At 37.2% G+C, this 22838-nt stretch overlaps 1 protein-coding gene across 1 annotated transcript in view; it reads right to left on the bottom strand.

The window, feature by feature from the left end:
- ANKRD26 (ankyrin repeat domain 26) overlaps window positions 1–22838 on the bottom strand; it is a 120210-nt gene that overhangs the window by 79232 nt on the left and 18140 nt on the right. Inside the window, 11 exon segments of the mRNA XM_034644369.1 lie at window positions 3389–3663; window positions 5582–5654; window positions 5748–5776; window positions 5905–5974; window positions 6068–6096; window positions 6721–6819; window positions 8819–8912; window positions 12260–12315; window positions 12609–12735; window positions 18935–19107; window positions 19215–19272. Coding sequence (XP_034500260.1) covers window positions 3389–3663; window positions 5582–5654; window positions 5748–5776; window positions 5905–5974; window positions 6068–6096; window positions 6721–6819; window positions 8819–8912; window positions 12260–12315; window positions 12609–12735; window positions 18935–19107; window positions 19215–19272 — 1083 coding nt within the window.

The following is a 22838-nucleotide window of genomic DNA, read 5'->3' as shown; positions in this document are numbered from 1 at the left end:
TCGATTAAGAGTTTAAATTAAACTCTTTAGCTAAATATTTACTTGAAGAAATACTTTTAATTATCGAAAACTTCAACAAACCATTTGGGAAATCCTAAATGTCACCAGGTTAAAGGCATACAAACATCTCAAAAATTCATTCACAAATTCATACACGTAACATCCATGAACAAAACAACCAGAAACAAAATTTGAAAAGGCAGCAGAAACATATAAAATCACAACAGACTATTCTTCACCTTATAACAGTACGTCTTAAACAACACCCTAAGCTTCAACTACATTATTCGTGGTTTCCAAAATTACTAGTGCTTTTGATGCCACTATCAGTGTACAACCTTCCCACGGGTGTATGTGCCTGATGAGTGTGAACATTCCTGAAATGTTTTCCTCTACTCCTTGACAAATCTCTTTACACCTTTTAGGCCACAGACTGCTATGTAAAGTCATCCTTGATTATGGCTGTCCTTCCCCAGATAAACAGGTGTCTCTTTCGTTGGGGCTACCTTACTACTTTACAGATTTTTGCAGTGCATCTTCACCAACTGAACTGCTAATTACTTCTTTATACACCTATCTCATTTCCTCTTACAATGTATGGAACAATCTCTCTCTCTCTCTCTTTTCAGAGAGGGAGAGGGGCAAGAGCAGAGGGAGAGAGAGCATCTTGACCAGGCTTCATGCCCAGCACTGAGCCCCAAACAGGGTTTGCTCTCACAACTCTGAGGTCATAATCTGAGTGGAAATCAAGAGTTGGACACTCAACCTACTGAGCCACCCAGGCACCCCTGTATGGGACAATCTCTTAAATCATCTCTGCATAAACAGTCTTTATTTTACTCAGTAATCATTTACTGAGTATTCATTACTGCCGCTGAATGCTAGGCACCCAGGTTTAAAGAAGCCTGTAGATAAAAGGTCTCAGGAATGGTTTTTCTAGAGATAATGCCTGAACTGAGACTACAACAGTTGAGGTCAGCCAGACTCAAAGGGGGTAGAGGGCAGAAAATGGGGAGAGTAGGCAAGGCTGTAGTTAAGACAAGGGAGAGAAGCACACAACAGGGTAAATATTTGTCTAAACTACAGGGATCAAAGAGGAAGACATCACCAGCAGTTCAGAATGCCAGAGAAAAGGGCAGACAGTAGAAAGGGTTAGGGCGTTTGGCAGAATTCAAGACTATGAAAGCCTTATGTGTAATTTTAAGATACTCGGACACAAATGTATTTTCAACAGTAGTTCATAGTTGTATTTGCATTTGAGACAGATCACTCTAAATGCCGTGGAGAGCAATGAATTTGAGGGGTATTGTAATAAAAGACGGGAGATGAATTATAGGACAGTAATACAAAATAAAGATGAAGCAAGCACACCTTAACTGACAGAATGGTTCCAGAAATATTCAGGATATAAAATTATCAGGGCCCAGGACAGAATAAATCTGCACTAAACGAATAAACACACAATCTTGGATCCCTAGAGAGCTAACTTTGCTCATTACCTTATAAAAGGCATCAAGTGAGAAGAGAAATAATCTACATGAACTGTTTTAAGTTGCTTGCATTTATTTTATAATTTTTCTCTTTCGTATCTTCCTGTGTTACAGGAGCCTGTAGGTGTTTTGTCTTAAAAGTCCTGCTTCTTGGATCCACCAAGCTCATGAAGAAGTAACAGCAAACAAGTCAATTGTATAGGTAAATAACTTTGAATTTATTGCCTGTACTCACTACTCTAGGAGCTAACTGAAAATCTTTTGAAAATACAGTGTTAATTCTACAAGTAAAGAAAGAACATAAAACTACAGGGGTGAAAAAAAAAATGTAGTATTTATTAGTACAGACCTGATCATATGAGATAAAAGGCACTGAATTAACTGGTACGTTAAGTAGAGCACACATTAGATGTGGTTAATCAATAGACGGAGTATCTTAGAATTAAAACTGATTTTCCATATATTATTTTTAAATGATATAGTACTATTTAAAACAAATATTCCATTTATTCATTAAAAATAATAAAGGAGGGGGGCGCCTGGGTAGTGCAGCCGTTAAAGCGACTGCCTTCAGCTCAGGGCGTGATCCTGGGGTTCCGGGATCGAGTCCCACATCGGGCTCCTCGGCTGGGAGCCTGCTTCTTCCTCTCCCTCCCCCCTGCTATGTTCCCTCTCTCGCTGGCTGTCTCTCTGTCACATAAATGAATAAAATCTTAAAAATGATAATAATAATAATAATAATAATAATTAATAATAATAAGGAGGGTGCCTGGGTGGCTCAGCTGGCTAAACAGCTGCCTTCCGCTCAGGTCATGATCTGGGATTCCTGGGATCGAGTCCTCCATCAGGCTCCCTGCTCAGCTGGGAGAGTCTCCTTCTCTCTGCCCCTCCTCCCATTTGTTCTCTCAATCTGTCTCTCTCAAATACATAACATCTTTAGATAATAATAGTAATAATAAAGGGACACCTGGGTGGCTCAGTGAGTTAGGCGTCCATCTGACTCTTGATTTCAGCTCAGGTCATGATCTCAGGGTCGTGAGATCAAGCCCCCCATCAGGCCCAGTGCTGAGCGTGAAGCCTGCTTGGGATTCTCTCCCTCCCTTTCCTTCTGCCTCTCCCTCCCTCCCCACTTTCTCTCTCTAAAAAAATAAAAATAAGAAAACAAGGAGATGGACTATGCATACAGAGCTGAGAAGGTGATAACTACATAGTAAATCCTCAACGATTCCCATTACTGCTGGGAAAGCCAACTCTAAAATAAAGTCATAGAGAATAGAGGAAATAGTCTAATATTTCGTTTGGGAAGGTGTTTTTATTAGTTACAGTGAATATAGTTTAACCAATACTTGTGAATTTAGAGCTATAAAAATAAAGCTAAGAAATTATGTTTTGAGTAAGCAATCCTTAGATCACTACCTAGTATTCCCAACTGGTTCCAAAGTTCTAAATATAATCTTGCTACCCACTCTCAAGCGAATGCAAAAAACTAGCCTAAAGGAAATTACTTTCTCCAAATTCTTTTTTTTTTTTTTTAAAGATTTTATTTATTTATTCGACAGAGAGACAGCCAGCGGGAGAGGGAACACAAGCAGGGGAAGTGGGAGAGGAAGAAGCAGGCTCATAGCGGAAGAGCCTGATGTTGGGGCTCGATCCCATAATGCCGGGATCACGCCCTGAGCTGAAGGCAGATGCTTAACCGCTGTGCCACCCAGGCGCCCCTCTCCAAATTCTTATTCATATGTTGTTTTGGTTAGAGGAAGAATGCAAATGTCTTGCTAAAAGATATTCTGTTTGGTTGTAGGTCTCACAAAAGGAGTAAACACAAAGTAAATTTTGCCACAAAATTATTTTTGAAAAATCAGAGCTATGGTGAAGTCATGGAGAGGTTGAATTCTCTATGCTTCTTTATTACCTTCTTTGCACTCTCTGGTTTCTGGTGGCTGTGATTCACACAGGTCGTGGAGTTTATAATTCTCTAACAGAAGCACAGCTCCAATATTATTAATCTTTTCTTTATCTATTAAGGTTGTCTGTCCAAATTCTGTAGGTGCTGACTGAATTTTGGTCATCGATTGTGATATAGATGGGCACCTATCATCAACCTTCAAATCCCTGTATCTTTGACAAGTCTCATTATTCTGGGTCAAACCAGTGGACTCCCAACTGGACAAATCTGAAAACAAAGTTTCATTTATTAGAATGTAAATAATAATACAAACTTGACTAATTTGTATAAACTCTTCTGTCAGAGAAGCAGTCCCATGTCCTGTTCTTCTCCCAGACATACTACTACTCATTCGTAACTTACTGTATTTTATATGTCCTATACTTGCCATTCACACAGATGAAATTAACTGTCTCATTTTTTTCATTCTCTAGTATTACATATTTTAACTCACTCACCAAGCTCCACTACATATTCTGTATTCCATAAGGACTTTTGTTCATTAATAATTAAGATTTTCCAAGGTATGAATTTTTTTAGTAATGACATTTATGTCTAACAATTTATTTTATGTTTAAATACACACCGTGTGTTCTAAAGACATGGGTTTTAAAAAACTTTTAATGAATGGTACTACCTTAATTACAATGAGATGGTCTTTCCTCAATGCACAAATATCTTCAGAAATTTTTAAGCCTTGTATAAACATCATAAACTTATATGAGAAAAGAAAGCCTCGGGTGATCTAATCATTTCCATGTAAAAACAGAGTAAGTCTCACTCCACACTAGATCAAAAACTACTGTGCCATGAAACAGAAAATACATAACAGAAATATTTTCCTTTTTTTTAAACAAGCTTGTCTGATTTAAACCTCTTAAGGCTGGTGAAAGAAAAGAGCAAGAAATGCAGAAATGAAACCCTAATGCCCATTTCATCACAAGGGTCCCTTTATCATTTTGCATCCATGAACCCTTATCTGGTTTAAAACAGTCCTCCCATGTCGTCTCAGAATCCCGAGTTCCAAGGTCCATCCATTCACAGGGTCCAAGAGGTCAAAACAATAATGCTAAATGTTATTTGACATTTTCACTCTCATTCTCTTATTACGTGTACAGTGAAGTTTTCTAAAGATATGATACGTGATAGCATCACAACTCACATGATTAGTGGGTCATAGCTCAAATGCCTAACAATGTATGATTGTGTATGCTTGTATTTTAAATGTTTGTTTTAATTTTTAATATTGTAAATATCAACAGATGCAACCCACTTAAACAGAAGTTCTTTGGAATTCCTAATAATTTTTAGATAGTATAAAAGGACCCTAAGGCCAGTAAGTTTCAGAATTACTGTTTTCAAAGATTGTGTCTGCCAAATATTAAGATATAACTAACTACTTCCCACATTTTTAATAATCAAGGAAACCATACACACACACACACACACACACACACACACACACACACCAATCTGCTAATAAGAACATCTGTTTGGCTTAAGACGATCAACAAAACAACACTAAGATGAAATAAACTTAAAATACAATTGACATGTTAGCAAGTGAAGCTTTACACTAGATAAAGGTCAGAATTCATATAAACATTGTGAACAGTGGAAAAATCTTAAGAGTCTACTTATTAATTTTTAGGAATCCCTAGGAAGTAAAGGGATTCCGAACTGAGAACTTTATTTATTTTTTAAAGATTTTATTCATTTGACAGAGAGAGAGACAGCCAGCAAGAGAGGGAACACAAGCAGGGGGAGTGGGAGGGGAAGAAGCAGGCTCCCAGCAGAGGAGCCTGACGTGGGGCTCGATCCCAGAATGCCGGAACCACGCCCTGAGCTGAAGGCAGACGCTTAACGACTGAGCCACCCAGGCTCCCCAGAACTGGGAACTTTAGGATTTCAAAACATAAAAGTAGAAACTTAAGCTAAAGCTTCATTTTTAAAATCTCTTTTTCTTCTCCTTGTAAATATCTTTTGTTCAAACATGGATATCAACGATATCTACCTTATTTATGCCAAATTCTTTGGTTAAATTTGCCACACATCCAAAAAAAAAAAATCAGAATAACAAGAGAGTGAGCATTGAAATATTTTAGTGTACTTCCTTCCACCATTAAATTTGTATTGTAAAATTTACCTGATGTGGATGCTTGTTTTTTCTTAATTTCTACTGTTTTATTAGGAAAAGAATCCTTCACTTCAACGGTAAGCTGAATGGGTATTGAAACAATATGATTAAGACATAATGTACATTTCATTCAATTTGTAGTTAAAAATTCAAAATAAAAATATAAAAGTTTTACCTTCGAGTAAGGATATTTTTCAAGAGAATCTAAAAAGCAAAAAGAACATATAGTTAACTATGTATAAATGTGAAAGCCAACTAAACATTCATGCAGTTACTACTAAGCAGAATCGTCATGCTTCCTTCCAACATTAAATCTGTATTGTAAAATGTACCTGATTTGAATGTCTGTTTTTCCAGCTCTACTGTTGTATTAGGAACAAACTCTTTCACTTCAATGGTAGGCTGAATGGGTATTGAAACAATATGATTAAGACATAATGTACATTTCATACAATCTGTAGTTAAAAATTCAAAATAAAAATATAAAAGTTTTACCTTCGAGTACGGATATTTCTCAGGAGAATCTAAAAAGCAAAAGGGACATATAGTTAATTATATCTAAATGTGGAAGCCAACTAAACATTCATGCAGTTAGTACTAAGCTGAATCCGCATGCTTGATGCTGAAAATGATTACATTAGGTTTTGGTGTTCTGTTTCTGGAGACAGGAAGGTGGGTTAGGACAGCAACAAGACAGAAATACGAACCCAGTATAAATACTGAAAAGAAAATACGAAGATATGTTCAATAGAACATGCAAGTAAGATTTCAAAAGTAAGATTATGTTTCAAATGACTATAACTACAACAGAAAAGTGCACATATACCAATGTGAACATGCTGATTGATGGGGAGAAAAGCAATTTCTGATCAGAGGAACAAATCCTGACTCTGGGAGGATAAACGTGAGAGCCAACGGTAGAATGCAACAGCACACCCTTAACGCAGTACAGCAGCATCAGTTATTCCATTATACTACAAGTGTTTACCATGTTCTTCAGTTTGTCCTGTAATTTAGGCAGCACACAGTTTGATGACAGTTCAACTGAATGCATAATTAAGTTTTCATGAGAAAAAGTGTTATGAATTGATCAGCTTGGATATACACTTGTAGGATAATAGTTAATAAAGGATTCTTTTTGTCCATACCCATGTGGGCTACTGGTATGCCTACATTTCCTGTATCCTCTACTTTAGCCATCTTAAAGTTTCTTGATCCACTCATGCAAGAAGGTATATAAAACACATCTAAGAAATAATGTACAATAAGCTTTCAATATGGAGATATGATTACCAAATGGAAAAAGTTAACTTAATTGCCACAGAATTTTTAGATACTGAAAATCTTTTTTATTGCAAAATCAGTGTCATACTTACTGATAATAACAATTTTAGCATTTAGGGAACGAACCCTATAATTTCTTTTGTTTCCAAAATTAGTTTGATTTGGTAGATCATGTCAGTGTTTAAAAAGTTTTTTGAAACAGCTATCATATCAAAAATTAGCTATCTTAAGAAAAAAAAATGAACAGCCAAAGCTTACATATTCAAATTAATCTCATTTGAATAATGAATACCAATGCAACATATATCTTTGATGTATGAATAGATCTGAGGAGGATGAATGCGTGGCTATGTTTTACTCCAAATCTAGTACTCCATCTGCTTTCAGTATTCTTTGTGGAGAAGCTGTGATATAATCTGTTTTTGCAAATACACTCAAGCCATCTAAAGCCAATTCATTTGAGTTTCATCAACTCCAAAATTTCCTAGCTAACATGCTCTTCTTTCTTCCTTCTTTCCCCTCACTGTCCCCCTTCTTCAAAAGTACTTTCTGGGGGTGCCTGGATGGCACAGTCGGTTGGGCCTCGGCTCTTGATTTCAGCTCAGGTCATGATGTTCAGGGTCCTGGGATTGATCTGGGCATTGGGCTCCTGGCTCAGCAGGGCGTCAGCTTGAGGATTCTCTCTCCCTCTTTCTTTGCCCCTCCCCCAATCGCTCACTCTTTCATTCTCTCTCCCTAAAACAAATAAATAAATCTTTAAAATAAGTAATGTCTGCATCTACAGTCTTGATTGTTCTGCTTTTACATCCCTTTTAATATGGATTATCTCCACCACTTCTTTCCTCGACGTTTAGCAGGTAGAATCTTACATTTATAACCTCTATCTCTGCATCTCCTTGCTCCCCTCTAGCTAAAAACATGCTCAGAAATAAAAACAAAATAATACTTTCCCTTGATCCTATTAGGTCTTGAACTATCCAATGGCCCTTCCAGATTTCTCTACAGAGAAGTCTGCACCCTTGCTACAGAGCACATGACCCAAGGACCACTGACATTGGCATCACCTGAGAGGTCAGAATGCAGAATCCCAGACCTACTGCTCACAACGTGCATTTTTAAGAAGGTCTCTGATGATTCACTAAAATTTAGTGAGAAATTCTGGTCCATACGGAGTCTGCTGCCACATTCCTACCTCCACTTAACCTTCTAGAAGCAAGCCTCAGTTCATCACTATCAATTCTCTAAAACTGAAAGTGTATTAAAAGTCATAAACTTTCTAACGGACTTTTTCTCAGGGCTAAAGCTTCCTTGATTGCCCCCTACCTGACCCTGCTCTCTTCTTCCTTCCCATTTTCTTATTTTGCACTAAATGATAATAGCTTATGAAGTGCCACCATTTTATATGACATTAAGATACATATATTTATAGCTGACTAGGACACAGCTCTGCATAATCAGCTACGTCAATCCTTAATGTCTTCCCAACAGTGAGGAAAGCAGTAAGAGTCGGAAAATCTTGGTACACTACTCTGACAAGTTTTGATACTGGAAGCTCACTTGATAGTACTCCTGCATTTCAAATAGTCTGCTCTTCCTTCTAAAATAAAGAATTATTTTATTTTACCACCTTCCACTCTAAAGAGCTGCTTACTGTCCTTCATCTACTCCCTGTACTCTCCACCTTTCTCATCATTCCCTCTTTGGCTCTTTTCTCTTATTTGCTGACGTTCCTTTAGGTCTTAGAGTATCTTGAAATGGAACCAGTAATTTAGCCCCTCTAGTGGCACTCTCAATTTAATCTGTTGCTGACACCTGATAAGATATATAACTTCTCTCCTTTTCACATCTTTCTCCTTTCTATGCATTTAATAGGTGATTCTCTTTGCATATTAGAATATATGATTATTCCCGATTTAAATCAATAGTCTATCAAATGACTTTTTCATAAAATACAATTCTTACCTTCTACTTCTTCATTTAATATACTTGACCCTTTCTGATCCGCAGTTCCAGATAAATGATTAATATATTTCTTTGGAAGACTCTCAGAATTAGTCTGTTAAGATAAACATCAAAAATGAGTTGCATAAAGATTTCCTAATCCTTTTCTAAGAAAATATCTGAATTTCCTACTTTAATACCAATCAGACTTACAAATAAGAAAAGCATGTATTGAAAACCAAAACATTTAAGAACTTCATATATGCTTTCTAGATTAAGTGTACCTTTTAATCTTCATTTGGCCCTTGACTCTGAAAACTGAACGTGGAAGGCCAGAGTAAATACTTTTGTAAACAGAAGACTGACTTATATGTACATTTCAACAGGAACTAACAAAACACCTAACTCTCCTTTGCATTCCCCACCAAAATAAAAGGATATTAAAAATATGTATTTCAAAAAATTCTTTAATAAGTATATTTGCTACAAATTTAAACTGCTCCTAATGGCAGAAACGTTTCCAGTGTTGAAATAAGATACTCGACATGATAAGAGACCTTGGAGTATATCATATTGAGTATAAACAGAACACTGGTAGCTGCTGCTTCATTTAGATAAACAAGACTTGGAATTTTTATGGATAGGAAAATGGTTGAATGAAATGGCAAAGCAGAAATAAAAACTTTTCTTGAAATTATGTTTAAATAATAGCAGAAAATTTGAGATACAGGTATGAAACTATTCGAAAAGTATAGTAAGCCTTCACAAGGGAAGAATAAGAACATTTATTTATTAATTACCTAAAATGTACCAAGCACGTATTGAAGTATGCACATTTTCTTTTCTACACTCAACAATAATAACAATGATTATGTCAATGGGGTGGATCTTCCTGCTTCCTGGTCATTCCAAGACATCAGAGTGAAACGATGAACAGATGTGATCCATGGATCTGTCTAGAATGTCCTTCTCCAAGACCTTTGCATGACTGGTCCTTCTTATCCTTCACTTGGCAGCTCTTGCCACATTCAGAGAGATCTTTTCTGACTAAAAAAATTCCAAGCTACAAACTCCCCCTAAACTAACATTTCCATCTTCTTTATATGAAGTACTTATAGTGACTTACAATGGATTGTTGTTTCCTTACTTTTCTGCTCCTACCACCACAGCCTAACCCCTCAGCTTGTAAAGAATGGTACACAGTTGGTATTTAATAACAGGAATGTATTTAAGGTCAAAACATTTAAAATCATCTCACTGAGGGAGTGCTGTGTGCCTCGGTCAGTTAAGCAGCCGAATCTTGATTATGGCTCAGTTCATGATCTCAGGGTCGTGAGATCAAGCCCCATGTCGGGCTCCGTGCTGAGCATGAAGCCTACCTGGGATTCTCTCTCTCCCTCTTCTTCTGCCCCTCCCCACCCCTCTCATGTGCACGCGCTCTATCTCTAAAAAATAATAATAATCTGAGAAGGTCTCAAGTACCAAATCACTACACTACTGACCCTGGCACAATGCAAGGGTTAAGGGTGTTGATGGCTAGCAGTCAAAAATCCACATATAACTTTTGATTCCCAAAAACTTTTAACTACTAATCTCCTATTGAACCTCCTACTTTCAAAGCAATTAGACTTAAAAATAAGAAAACTGTATATTAAAAACCAAAACATTTAAATAGAAGACCTCATCTATGTTCTCTAGATCTGTACTCATAGATCTTGTATATGTTCTCTTAATCCTCATTTGGCCATTGACTGTGTAAACTGAGCATGGAAGGTCAGAGTACATTATAACCTAATGCTGACCTTACCAATAACGTAAAGGCAATTAACACATTTTGTATATTACATGTCTTATATACTGTGTTCTTACAATAGAAACTAAAGAAAAGCTTATTAAGAAAATCGTAAGGAAGAGAAAATACATTAACAGTACCGTACTGTATCGAAAAAAAAATCTGTAAGTGGACACACAATTCAAACCCATCTTGTTCAAGGGTCAACTGTATACCTATACAGTGTCACTGAAACTTAACATACCCCAAATTAGAAATCCACTTTCCCATTCTAACTTTCCCATTCTTCTCTTGACACTAATGTCATTTATTTTATTGTCCTTCAGAAATCTTCACATTTAAAAAAGTGTCCTCAATATTTAGTAAATCACTAAAAAACTGATCATTTTTGCTTATATTTCTATAGCATCCTTTACAGTTTACAAAGTGTGTTCACATTTGGAACCACATTTGTTCATTACACATACCAGAGAGGTAGGTATGAGTACCATTTCTCTGAATGAGGTCACTGACATTCAAACAGGTTAAACAAGTTTCTCTGGGATCCTACAACTACCAAGTGACAGAACCAGGATGCTAGCATATCTCTTGACTTCAAATATGGTGCTTGCACCATTCTGTAGCACCAGCCTGTGCTAAGAGATCAGGCCCTTTTTATCTCCTTTCATAGACTATCACCTTAGAATAGACCCTCATTACTTTATACTTATGTTGTTACAAGTATGGCTGCCACAAAGATACTCAATGCATACTATTTTAACTATCTGAAATGGTTTTTACCTATTAAAACATCAGTAAAGCAGGGGCACCTGCATGGCTCAGTCAGTTCTGGGATCTAGCTCCAAGTGCTCAGCTGGAAGCCTGCTTCTCCCTCTTCCTCTGACCCCCTCCCCGTCCCCTGCTCATGCTCTCTTTCTCTCTCTCTCTCTCTCAAATAAATAAAATCTTTTTAAAAATTAATAAATACAACACCACTAAACCAAACTGTTATTATAATTCCAATGCTCCTTGTAAATCTACTTGACAATCTAAATATAATACTTTCAGGGACCCTGGATGGCTCAGCCGGTTGAGTGTCAAACTCTTCGAATCAGTCGGGCTCTGCGCTCAAGAGTGAGGTCAGCTTCAGATTCTCTCTCCCTCTCCCTCCCGCTCACTCACTCACTCTCTCAAATAAATAAATAAAATCTTAAAAAAATGTATATAGGTAATATATATATACAATACTTTCATGTCCCAGGCATTATCATTTCAAGTTCCAAGTTGTAAAAACTATAATCCAAATGCTTTCTAGATCTCATTAGGAGCTTTGCACATCCATATACACCACAGATTCATACATTTGGCCCTAGGTTGGCCTGGGGCAATTCTTTACTTTTTTAGATATCTTAATTTCAAAATGCAAACTAATTCCTTTTCAGTTCTAAGCCTCAGTTTTCTGCAATAATACGACACAGCTTTCATTAAGTTAAGCTTGCAAATTAGCAGCACTGTATTATGCTATATCATTATATTTAGCACATAATTATTTTGTCAATTACAGGTAAAAACTGTAAGGAAATAGTTTTTATGGGCAAATGCAGAGATAAGAAAGTAAAGTCCAAGCATTCCTTTTATGTTTTAACATCACTCAATGCTTATATTGTAAAACAATAAGAAGAAAACAATACCTCAGAATCCCAAGGTGATTCTCTATCTTCCTCTTCTTCTAATCCTAATACCATAACTACAAAATATAGTCACAGACACATTAATGAGAACATTATGAATTTGAAACATATATACAAGCCTATCCATATTTATGAATATTTCAATAAAATAAAAGTGATAGCAGTAAAGATTTTCAGAGTGTTGAAGTATTTTCAAGAAGTTGGTAGTCGTCGGGATACTTATAAAGAAAGACAGCAAAAGAGAAATACCTTAAGGAAATGGAAAACATATCTAGATCTACAGACTTTCATATTTTTTTATACTAGCACTTAAGCATAGAAAAAAATTCATAGATGTGCACTCACTTACCATCTCCATTATTTTTGTATGCTCTATCAGCAGAAGTCAAGTTGTCATTAACTGTTTGCTCTCGTGGAGCACTTTCAGTATCAATCCCATTGTCCTTTTTCGCAATTGCTGATAGCACCTCTCCTTCCTATAAAAACAACACAAAACAAAAACCCACCTTCAGAAAACACATTAATTTAATTGCTCACTCACTCACTTGCTCAAGAAAGACAAATACATACCGTCTCTGTCAAGTCATAGGCATTATCCTGGGACAGGTTGGAAAAAGAAAGAAAAGACAGAGACTACCCTATATGCTAGTAGGGGTAGAGATGGACGAAAACAGATAAGACCAGAGTATCATTTACTACTTCTACAGGTGAGGTGAATAAAGCAGCGAAGGCACAAAAGAGAAAACAGTTGTATGTGGGAAGCTCAGGAAGTGCTGCAAAGATAGGGCTGTATCTTGAAAGACAGACAAAGTGCACAAGGAGGGTGTGAAGGGCCTTCTAGAAAAGGTAGAATGAGCAAAAGGATGAAGTATGAAATAACACAGGAAGTGACGATAGCTAGAGAATGTGGCAAAACTGGAACACACTTCTTGGGAATGGGATACAGACATGTAATTGGAAAATCAGGACTGAACCAAAAAAGTGTCATGCTAGAATATGAACTTTCTCCTTCATGTAATGGGTATCCACCAAATAAGCAGAGAAGTTACATCGTCACAAACGTAATGGGTATCCACCAAATAAGTGGAGAAGTTACATCGTCACAAACATATTTAAAAAGGTCACTCTGACAGCAATGTAAAGATGAACATAAAGGAACCAAAACAAGAAGAGTATTTCAAAATTATAGGTGAGGGGGTGAATTATGGTAATAAGATATGAAAAATGGTAAGCAGGGACAAAATACTTAACATGGTGAATGACTGTGCTGAATTTTTTTTTAACTTATTTCTTTTTAAGATTTTTATTTCTTTATTTGTCAGGGAAACAGAGAGAGAGAGAGAGCACAAGCAGGAGGAGTGGCAGGCAGAGAGAGAAGCAGGCTCCCCGCTGAGCAAGGAGCCCAACCAGGAACTGGATCCCAGGATCCTGGGATCATGACCTGAGCTGAAGGCAGACACTTACTTAACCCACTGAGCCAGCCAGGTGTCGCTTTTTCTAATTTAAATTCAATTAATTAACATGTAATATATTACTGGCTTCAGAGGTCGAGAGTTGTGGTGATTTTTTTTAACGATTTATTTATTTATTTTTAGAGAGAGACAGAGTGTGCATGTGCAGGGGGAGGGGCAGAAGGAGAGGAAGAGAGAGAGAATCCTCAAGCAGACTCCCTACTGAGTATGGAGCCAGACATGGGGCTTGATATACCAGGACCCTGAGAACACGACCTGAGCCAAAGTCAAGAGTCAGGTGCTTAACCAAGTGAGCCACCCAGGTGCCCCTGGATATAGCAATTTCGGGGAAGTTTGGAGTCCAGGATTTTTCCTGCTTCAGTGTTTCAGTGGTGCCATATACTAGCATGGGGAAAACAAATGACAGAGCAGATTACAAAAAGTCAGGGAAGTAGGAAAGGTCATAAATGATGTTTTCAATCTGGGACATACCAAATTTGAAGCACCCAGGAGACTAAAGAGAAAGTTATAGACAAATACATTTGAAGTAGGAAAAAAATGACATTGCTCGGGAAAATATAATTAATATAAATATAAATATTTAAATATAAATATAACAAAATATAGTTGATATAATTAAATAATATAAACCTACACAGAACTCTGAAATTTTCAGAACAAAAATAAAGGTAGGGGGAAAAAGACATGGGATTCAGAGGAGTGAATATATATTTCAATTATATACTTCACATTAGTTTCAAGGACAGAAAATACACTTTTATTAACATAGGCAAGTTAATGGGCACCTGGGTGGCTCAGTTGGTTAAGCATCTGACTCTGGATTTTGGCTCAGGTCATGACCTCGTGTTTGTGAGACTGAGCCCCACATCAGGCTCCATGCTCAGTTGGGAGTCGGCTTCTCTCCCTCTCTCTCCCTCTCCCTCTTACCCTCTCCCCCACCACACACTCCCTCTCTCTTGCTCTGAAATAAATAAAACTTTAGGAAAAAAACATATACAGGCAAGTATTCATCTCTGTAATGAACAGCATTTTTAAGATTAATAAAAAGATTTAATCACAAAACACCGATTTAAGATTTTATAAGAATACTCCTTTTTAAAAATCAATCNCATTAATTTAATTGCTCACTCACTCACTTGCTCAAGAAAGACAAATACATACCGTCTCTGTCAAGTCATAGGCATTATCCTGGGACAGGTTGGAAAAAGAAAGAAAAGACAGAGACTACCCTATATGCTAGTAGGGGTAGAGATGGACGAAAACAGATAAGACCAGAGTATCATTTACTACTTCTACAGGTGAGGTGAATAAAGCACAGCGAAGGCACAAAAGAGAAAACAGTTGTATGTGGGAAGCTCAGGAAGTGCTGCAAAGATAGGCTGTATCTTGAAAGACAAAGTGCACAAGGAGGGTGCGAAGGGCCTTCTGGAAAAGGTAGAATGAGCAAAAGGATGAAGTATGAAATAATACAGGAAGTGATGATAGTTAGAGAATGTGGCAAAACTGGAACACACTTCTTGGGAATGGGATACAGACATGTAATTGGAAAATCAGGACTGAACCAAAAAAGGCAAGTGTCATGCTAGAATATGAACTTTCTCCTTCACGTAATGGGTATCCACCAAATAAGTGGAGAAGTTACATCGTCACAAACATATTTAAAAAGGTCACTCTGATAGCAATGTAAAGATGAACATAAAGGAACCAAAACAAGAAGAGTATTTCAAAATTATAGGTGAGGGGGTGAATTATGGTAATAAGATATGAAAAATGGTAAGCAGGGACAAAATACTTAACATGGTGAATGACTGTGCTGAATTTTTTTTTAACTTATTTCTTTTTAAGATTTTTATTTCTTTATTTGTCAGGGAAACAGAGAGAGAGAGAGAGCACAAGCAGGAGGAGTGGCAGGCAGAGTGAGAAGCAGGCTCCCCACTGAGCAAGGAGCCCAACATGGGACTTGATCCCAGGATCCTGGGATCATGACCTGAGCTGAAGGCAGACACTTACTTACCCGACTGAGCCAGCCAGGTGTCGCTTTTTCTAATTTAAATTCAATTAATTAACATATAATGTATTACTGGCTTCAGAGGTAGAGTTGTGGTGATTTTTTTTAACGATTTATTTATTTATTTTTAGAGAGAGACAGAGTGTGCATGTGCAGGGGGAGGGGCAGAAGGAGAGGAAGAGAGAGAGAATCCTCAAGCAGACTCCCTACTGAGTATGGAGCCAGACACGGGGCTTGATATACCAGGACCCTGAGATCACGACCTGAGCCAACATCAAGAGTTGGATGCTTAACCAAGTGAGCCACCCAGGGGCCTCTGGATGTAGCAATTTCGGGGAAGTTTGGAGTCCAGGATTTTTCCTGCTGCAGTGTTTCAGTGGTGCCATATACTAGCATGGGGAAAACAAATGACAGAGCAGATTACAAAAAGTCAGGGAAGTGGGGGCGCCTGGGTAGCACAGTTGTTAGGCCTCTGCTTTCGGCTCAGGGCGTCATCCGGGCGTTCTGGGATCGAGTCCCACATTGGGCTCCTCCACTGGGAGGCTGCTTCTTCCTCTCCCACTCCCCCTGCTTGTGTTCCCTCTCTTGCTAACTGTCTATCTCTGTCAAATAAATAAATAAACAATCTTTAAAAAAAAAAAAGGGAAGTGGAAAGGGTCAGAAATGATGTTTTCAATCCAGGACATACCAAATTTGAAACACCCAGGAGACTTAAGAAGAAAGTTACAGACAAATACATTTGAAGTAGGGAAAAAATAACATTACTCAGGAAAATATAAGTAATATAATTATAAATATTTAAATATAAATATAAAAAATATAATTGATATAATTAATGTAAACCTACACAGAACTCTGAAATTTTCAGAACAAAAGTAAAAGCAGGGGGAAAAAGCCATGGGATTCAATATTTCAATTATATATTTCACATTAGTTTCAAGGATAGAAAATACACTTTTATTAACATAGACAAGTTAATGGGCACCTGGGTGGCTCAGCTGGTTAAGCATGTGACTCTGGATTTTGGCTCAGGTCATGATCTCGGGTTTGTGAGACTGAGACCCACATCAGGCTCCATGCTCGGGGGGGTGGGGGGAGTCTGCTTCTCTCCCTCTATCTTCCTCTACCTCCTACCCTCTCCCCCCACCACACTCTATCTCTCTCTCGCTCTGAAATAAATAAAACTTTAGGAAAAAACCATATACAGGCAAGTATTCATCTCTGTAATGAACAGCATTTTTAAGATTAATAAAAAGATTTAATCACAAAACACCAATTTCAGATTTTATAAGAATATTCCTTTTTTAAAATCAATCTTAAATGATTTAAATTGTGGAAGAGAAATACTTATGGGATCATAGCATTTTGAGGCATTTTTAAGTACTACTATGATTTACGAAAAAAAAGATAAAACCGCATTTTAAAATTCACATGGTTTTCTTACGTGAACTGTAAATAGCAAACTAATAGCTCTAATTTCCTATCTACGAATACAAGATGGTAGTTAAGGACTGGAGAAAGAACCTAGTAATAAAAAGTTAATAATCATGATCATCCAAGCTGAATGTTTTAAAGACTCCAAATATATGTATGATTATCAAGCAGGGCCCAATATTCACATGAGGAAAGAAAAAAGGGACCAAAAAACCCCAATCACCAGTATTTCTGAGTTTCAGATTTGAAAGAATTCACACGTTAAATTTAACAACTGTGGGTGCCTGGCTGGTTCAGTCAGAAGGGTGTGTGACTCTTGATCTCAGGGTTGTGAGTTCAAGCCCCGTGTTGGGTATAGAGATTACTCAAAATTTTTAAAGTCTAAAAAAACACAAAAATTAACAACTATGAATACTAAAGTTTCCTGAGAATAATATAAAATGTATCCACTATTGGAGATATTTGAAAAAGTAAAAATCATCTTCCAGAAATAATTCTGTACACTTTGTTAGCAACCTTTCCTTCCTTATGACTGTATGATGACAATTAGTTCATATTAGAAAAAAACTTATAAATTGTGAGTTCATTCATTCGATGTCCGTGTATATATCTATTATACACAGATATAATTAAAAATAAGTAAATCAGAATCCAGAAACAATTTTCTTCTTTAAGAGTGCTTTTCATTTACTGGATAAAGATTAAGAACCTCACTCACATAATCAGAAATTTCAGTTTTAATTAATGAAAAGACTAAATAAAATGTTTACTTATTTCCTCTCTTTATTCTCAAAAAGATCTAAAACCTGCCAAGATTATACCACACAGTAAAAGACAAGAAAGGGTACCTGGGTGGCTCAGTTGGTTAAGCATCTGCCTTCAGCTCAGGTCATGAACCCAGGGTCCTGGGATCGAGTCCTGAATCAGGCTCCCTGCTCAGTGGGGAGTCCGCTTCTCCCTCTGCCCCTGCCCCTACTTGTGTGTGGTCCAGCTCTCAATATCTCTCTCTCTCTCTCACACACAAAAATAAATAAATAAAATCTTAAAAAAAAAAAAAGAAAGAAAGAAAGGAACCACAAGGAAGACAATGGCTAAAAATTCAAAATTCATAATAAATCTGATTAAGGTCTAACACAGATTTCACTTTGCATTATCTATAAACACAGATTTTGCTAAATTAAATATGAGATATCACACTTTATTAAAGTTAAAAGGATAAAATTTTCTTCCAGTTCTTCATATAAATCAGCTGTAAGTCATTCAGAAGAGTCAAAGCATTTGTNTGTCATTCAGAAGAGTCTAAGCATTTGTATTACCTGACTTTGTTTTCTTAGTTTGCACTTAAAATAATTTCTACCCTATTTTATAATAGAGATTATCTGCCCTCCCTTAGCCCCACTACTGCAGTTGTGTTTTTGTAATAATCTCATAATCTCTCTCAACTCTTCAATCTTTACATTCATCTTGCCCTTCTTAAATGAATTCTTCCCTCCACCCTCTCCCTCATCTTCACATCCATCTAGCTATTCTTTCCAGTTGCTTTCTAATTCTTCACTTCCATAATGGCATACCTAAGAATTGTTTACTCCCACCAACCTTTATAAATCTCAATCCGGTACTTATCTCCCTGTTGTTATTACAGTGTTCTCTTATGATCTTGAGGACTTCCATTTCTTCCTAAGATTCTTTTCATTATAAGGATCAAGAGGATGCACGTGAAAAAAAACATAGGGGAAAAAAGTTTAAAACAAAACAACTTACCTTTGTAACACCAAGGCCTGCTAACGGCCTGAGAGGTTTTTTAAGAGTGCTAGGTGATGGAACAGCAGGACAAAAAAGGTCATGCACTTTTGTATCTTCATCATTATGATCAGAATTATCGTCCGTAAGTGAAAGGTTATCGCCTACTGTCATAAGGCCACGTTTTGTTTCCACTTAGTAAAAAACAAAGAGTACATGAAAATATCTGTAATTCTGAATTACTGAGTAACACAAAAATGCACAAAAATCACTAAATAACACAAGTCTTCAAACAGCTTACAGTTCTTGAATTTCTCACAAGCAGCCATTAGCTTTCTTAAGCTTGGTTTGGGGACATTCTAGAAAAAAAAATTAATACTTTTAAGGATTACAAGTATCACATTTGGTAAAATAATCATAATAGTCACTATTATCAAATGAGCACTGCTATACAAAGAACACAGCTTTTGGAATCATTTAAATGTAGATTCAAGTCTCAGTTCTGCCATTTACTAGCCTACATTTTCTCATGGGGTGAGGATTATGAGAGATTTAATAGCTAGTCCCAAAATGCTACTTTCCTTTCCCCTGATTATCATACAAATTCTTCCTGAACCATTTAAAACTAAAGCTACCCTACAACCCAGCAACTGCACTACTAGGTATTTCTCCAAAGGATACAAGCATAGTGATCTGAAGGAGCACCTGCACCCCAATGTTAACAGCAGCAAGTCCACAATAGCCAAACTATGGAAAGAGCCTAGATGTCCACTGGCAGATGAATGGATAAAGAAGATGTGGAATATACACACAATGGAATATTACTCAGCCATCAAAAAGAATGAACTCCTGCCATTTGCAATGACATGAATGGACCTAGAGGGTATTCTGCTAAGCGAAATAAGTCAGTCAGAGAAAGACAACTACCACGATTTCACTCATATGTGGAAGTTAAGAAACAAAACAGACGAACATAGAGGAAGGGAAGGAAAAAAAAAAAGATGAATGGGGCGCCTGGGTGGCACAGCAGTTAAGCGTCTGCCTTCGGCTCAGGGCGTGATCCCAGCGTTATGGGATCGAGCCCCACATCAGGCTCCTCTGCTATGAGCCTGCTTCTTCCTCTCCCATTCCCCCTGCTTGTGTTCCCTCTCTCGCTGGCTGTCTCTATCTCTGTCGAATAAATAAATAAAATCTTAAAAAAAAAAAAAAAGATGAAAACAGAGAGGGAGGCAGATCCTAAGTGACTCTTAACAATAGGCAAGAAACAGGGTTGCTGGAGGGGAGGCAGGGTGGGGGGCAGGGAGTGGAATAACTGGGTGATGGGCATTAAGGAGGGTACTTGAATTAACGTGCACTGGCTGTTGTGTGCAACTACTGAATCACTGAATTCTACCTCTAAAACTAATAATACAGGATATGCAAATTAAATTGAAATTTTAAAAAATTTTTACTTTCTTTACCAAAGTAACCTAAAACAAAACTTTATTCCTAGATAATTGAAAATATTATTGAAAAGAAAACAAACATTAAGAAATTTAGATTATTTATACTTTAACATGTGTTTGCATGATTTATATTTGCACGAATATCTCTTGTAGGAGAAAATATTAAAATTTACTTTTTAGTAGTATCTTATTTAGGTAAGTTGGAATTACAGTTTAAGTTGGTTTTGTTTGTCAAAATGCTAAAGACAAATGATTGTTTAAATTCAGCTCCTTCCAGAAAAGAGGAAAAAGCTAATAATAAACCTTGCAGGGCAATGATTCAGAAAGCCATAACCAAATATATTGACAATGGAGACAGAGAAGGACTGAAAGAACAGACTCTAAAGAAATGTTTCTGCAAGGAAAAATTAGGGTAGGGATAAGTCATTAAGAAAAAAAAGAGTTGGGGGGAGAAGAAGCAAACAGGAAAAAAATAAGACATGACCAATCAAGCAAGCACAAGCTTAAGATAAGGAAAAAAAGGAAAAATGTAAGTAAAAAAAGGTATATGGAAAAAATATGTATTTTCCAGGATATGTGAGTATGATTATGGATATACTATAAACAGAAGTCTCTTAAATTTTTTCAATTACATATTATAAATATATATTACATATAAATTATAAATATATGTAAGAGAGGATTTTGTTCATAGTCTATACCTAATAATACTGACTTTTCTCACTTTACAATTATTTCTTTATAATTACTGTAGTGAAGAATTTTTTATCACTATAAATTGTTCAATTTGTGGTCATCTATGACTATCTGAAAGCTATAAATTATTACCAGAGAGAGAAAAAAAATAGAAAAAGAAATGTTTCTAATACATCAACTTTGCACATGGAAAAAGAACTGGTAATGAGAATTCTAAAGAGAAATGTATTCCTTGAAAGGACATATCTAATGGGACATAGGTGGGGTTAAAGAAAATAGGGCATTTTTATCTAAAATTCTAAGCTCACAATTAGAGGATACTAAAAAATACACTGTAACCTTCCTTCTTATTTATTTCTGTTTCCTCAACATAATTCATTTCCACTTATAAAGCCTAAACATGAAAATGGAATATAAATTTGAGCCATATTTTTTAAAATTTATGTATTTAATTATGACATATTATACACATTACATTACTTATAACATTCCATTATACAGAATTCCATCTGTCTGCTCATTTATTCACATTCAAAAAAATATTAAATTCCTTCTTCCAAGCAAGACTTTATTCTAGGTGTTTCAAGAGATGCACAATTCTGTTTCCTAACATCCAGTAGCATATAATGATGCAGGGGCTTTCAAGTGAATATTTAAATAAACATAAAATGAGTGAAATTTTTAGAATCTGATACAAAGGCTATAAGTAGATATTTTTAAAAACTATAATATAAAAGATTTCTGAAATCGGACATTTTACCATATGGGTATGAAGAGCCTCTGCTTCTAGAGGTGATTATTCTTCTAGGCAAAACATGTATTGTTCACTTAGATAAAGAGTTTTAACTATACTCTCCATGGAATTATTTTGAAAACACAGTGGAATGCCTTTGCAATATACATTTTGAGAAACAATTTAAATTTATGAATTTCCACAATTTCAAATATTATTTTAGTCTAAATGTAGAACAAAGGATAGAAACAGAGAAAAAAAAAATCTTTCGTAAAACTACATGCCACCAAAATAAAAAATGTCCAAGAAAAAATAGCTGCAATAATTGGATCCACTAAAGATTTCACTTAGGCATTAGTATTATAAAATTCACGTTCTCTAGAGGAAGAAAAGAAAAGAAAAGAAAAGAGAAGAGAAGAAAAGAGAAGAAAAGAAAAAGAAAGAAAGAAAGAAAAAGAAAGAAAGAGAAAAAGAAAGAAAGTCATGTTAAGATAATCTAAAACTCACAGTAAAAATCCCTATCCTTGAGAAACCCGCGAGCTGGGGGCTCTGAAGTGACCATCACCTTGGGCTGCGGCAGGAGCACCCGAATGTTTCCTTCTTCACGTCCCCCTCCTCACGTCGACCCCGCAGCCGCCAGCCCCGGCTCACCCCCCACACCAGCCCACCCCGCCAGCCTGTCCTGCCGTGGCTCTGGTGGGGGCCGCGTCTACAAGACCGCGGCGATGAGGCGGGGGCAGGGGTCCCGGCCTCCCGCAGAGCAGCACCGTGCGGAGTTGGGAGACCCCAGCCGCCCCCGAGCGCAGAGACGCTAAGCCCGCGGCGGAGACCGAGCCACTACGGAGGGCGGCACAAGGACCCGGCCCGGCGCCCGCTTACATGCAGCGGCTCCGCTCCCGACCAGCGCCGCCGCCCGCGAGCAGCCGAGGGGAAGCGGCTGCCGGTCAGCGACTGTTAGGACCGGCCCCGCACGGCGGGCTGGCCATAGGCTGAGGGGGCGGGGCCGGCCGAGGACGTGCCGAGGCCCGGGCGCCCGCCGCCGCCGCCTCGG

Source organism: Ailuropoda melanoleuca, chromosome 15 (assembly GCF_002007445.2).
Source record: "Ailuropoda melanoleuca isolate Jingjing chromosome 15, ASM200744v2, whole genome shotgun sequence".
Lineage (NCBI taxonomy): Eukaryota > Metazoa > Chordata > Mammalia > Carnivora > Ursidae > Ailuropoda > Ailuropoda melanoleuca.
The sequence above is the reverse complement of the archived record's forward strand: the minus strand, read 5'-3'. Positions and strand labels throughout refer to the sequence as shown.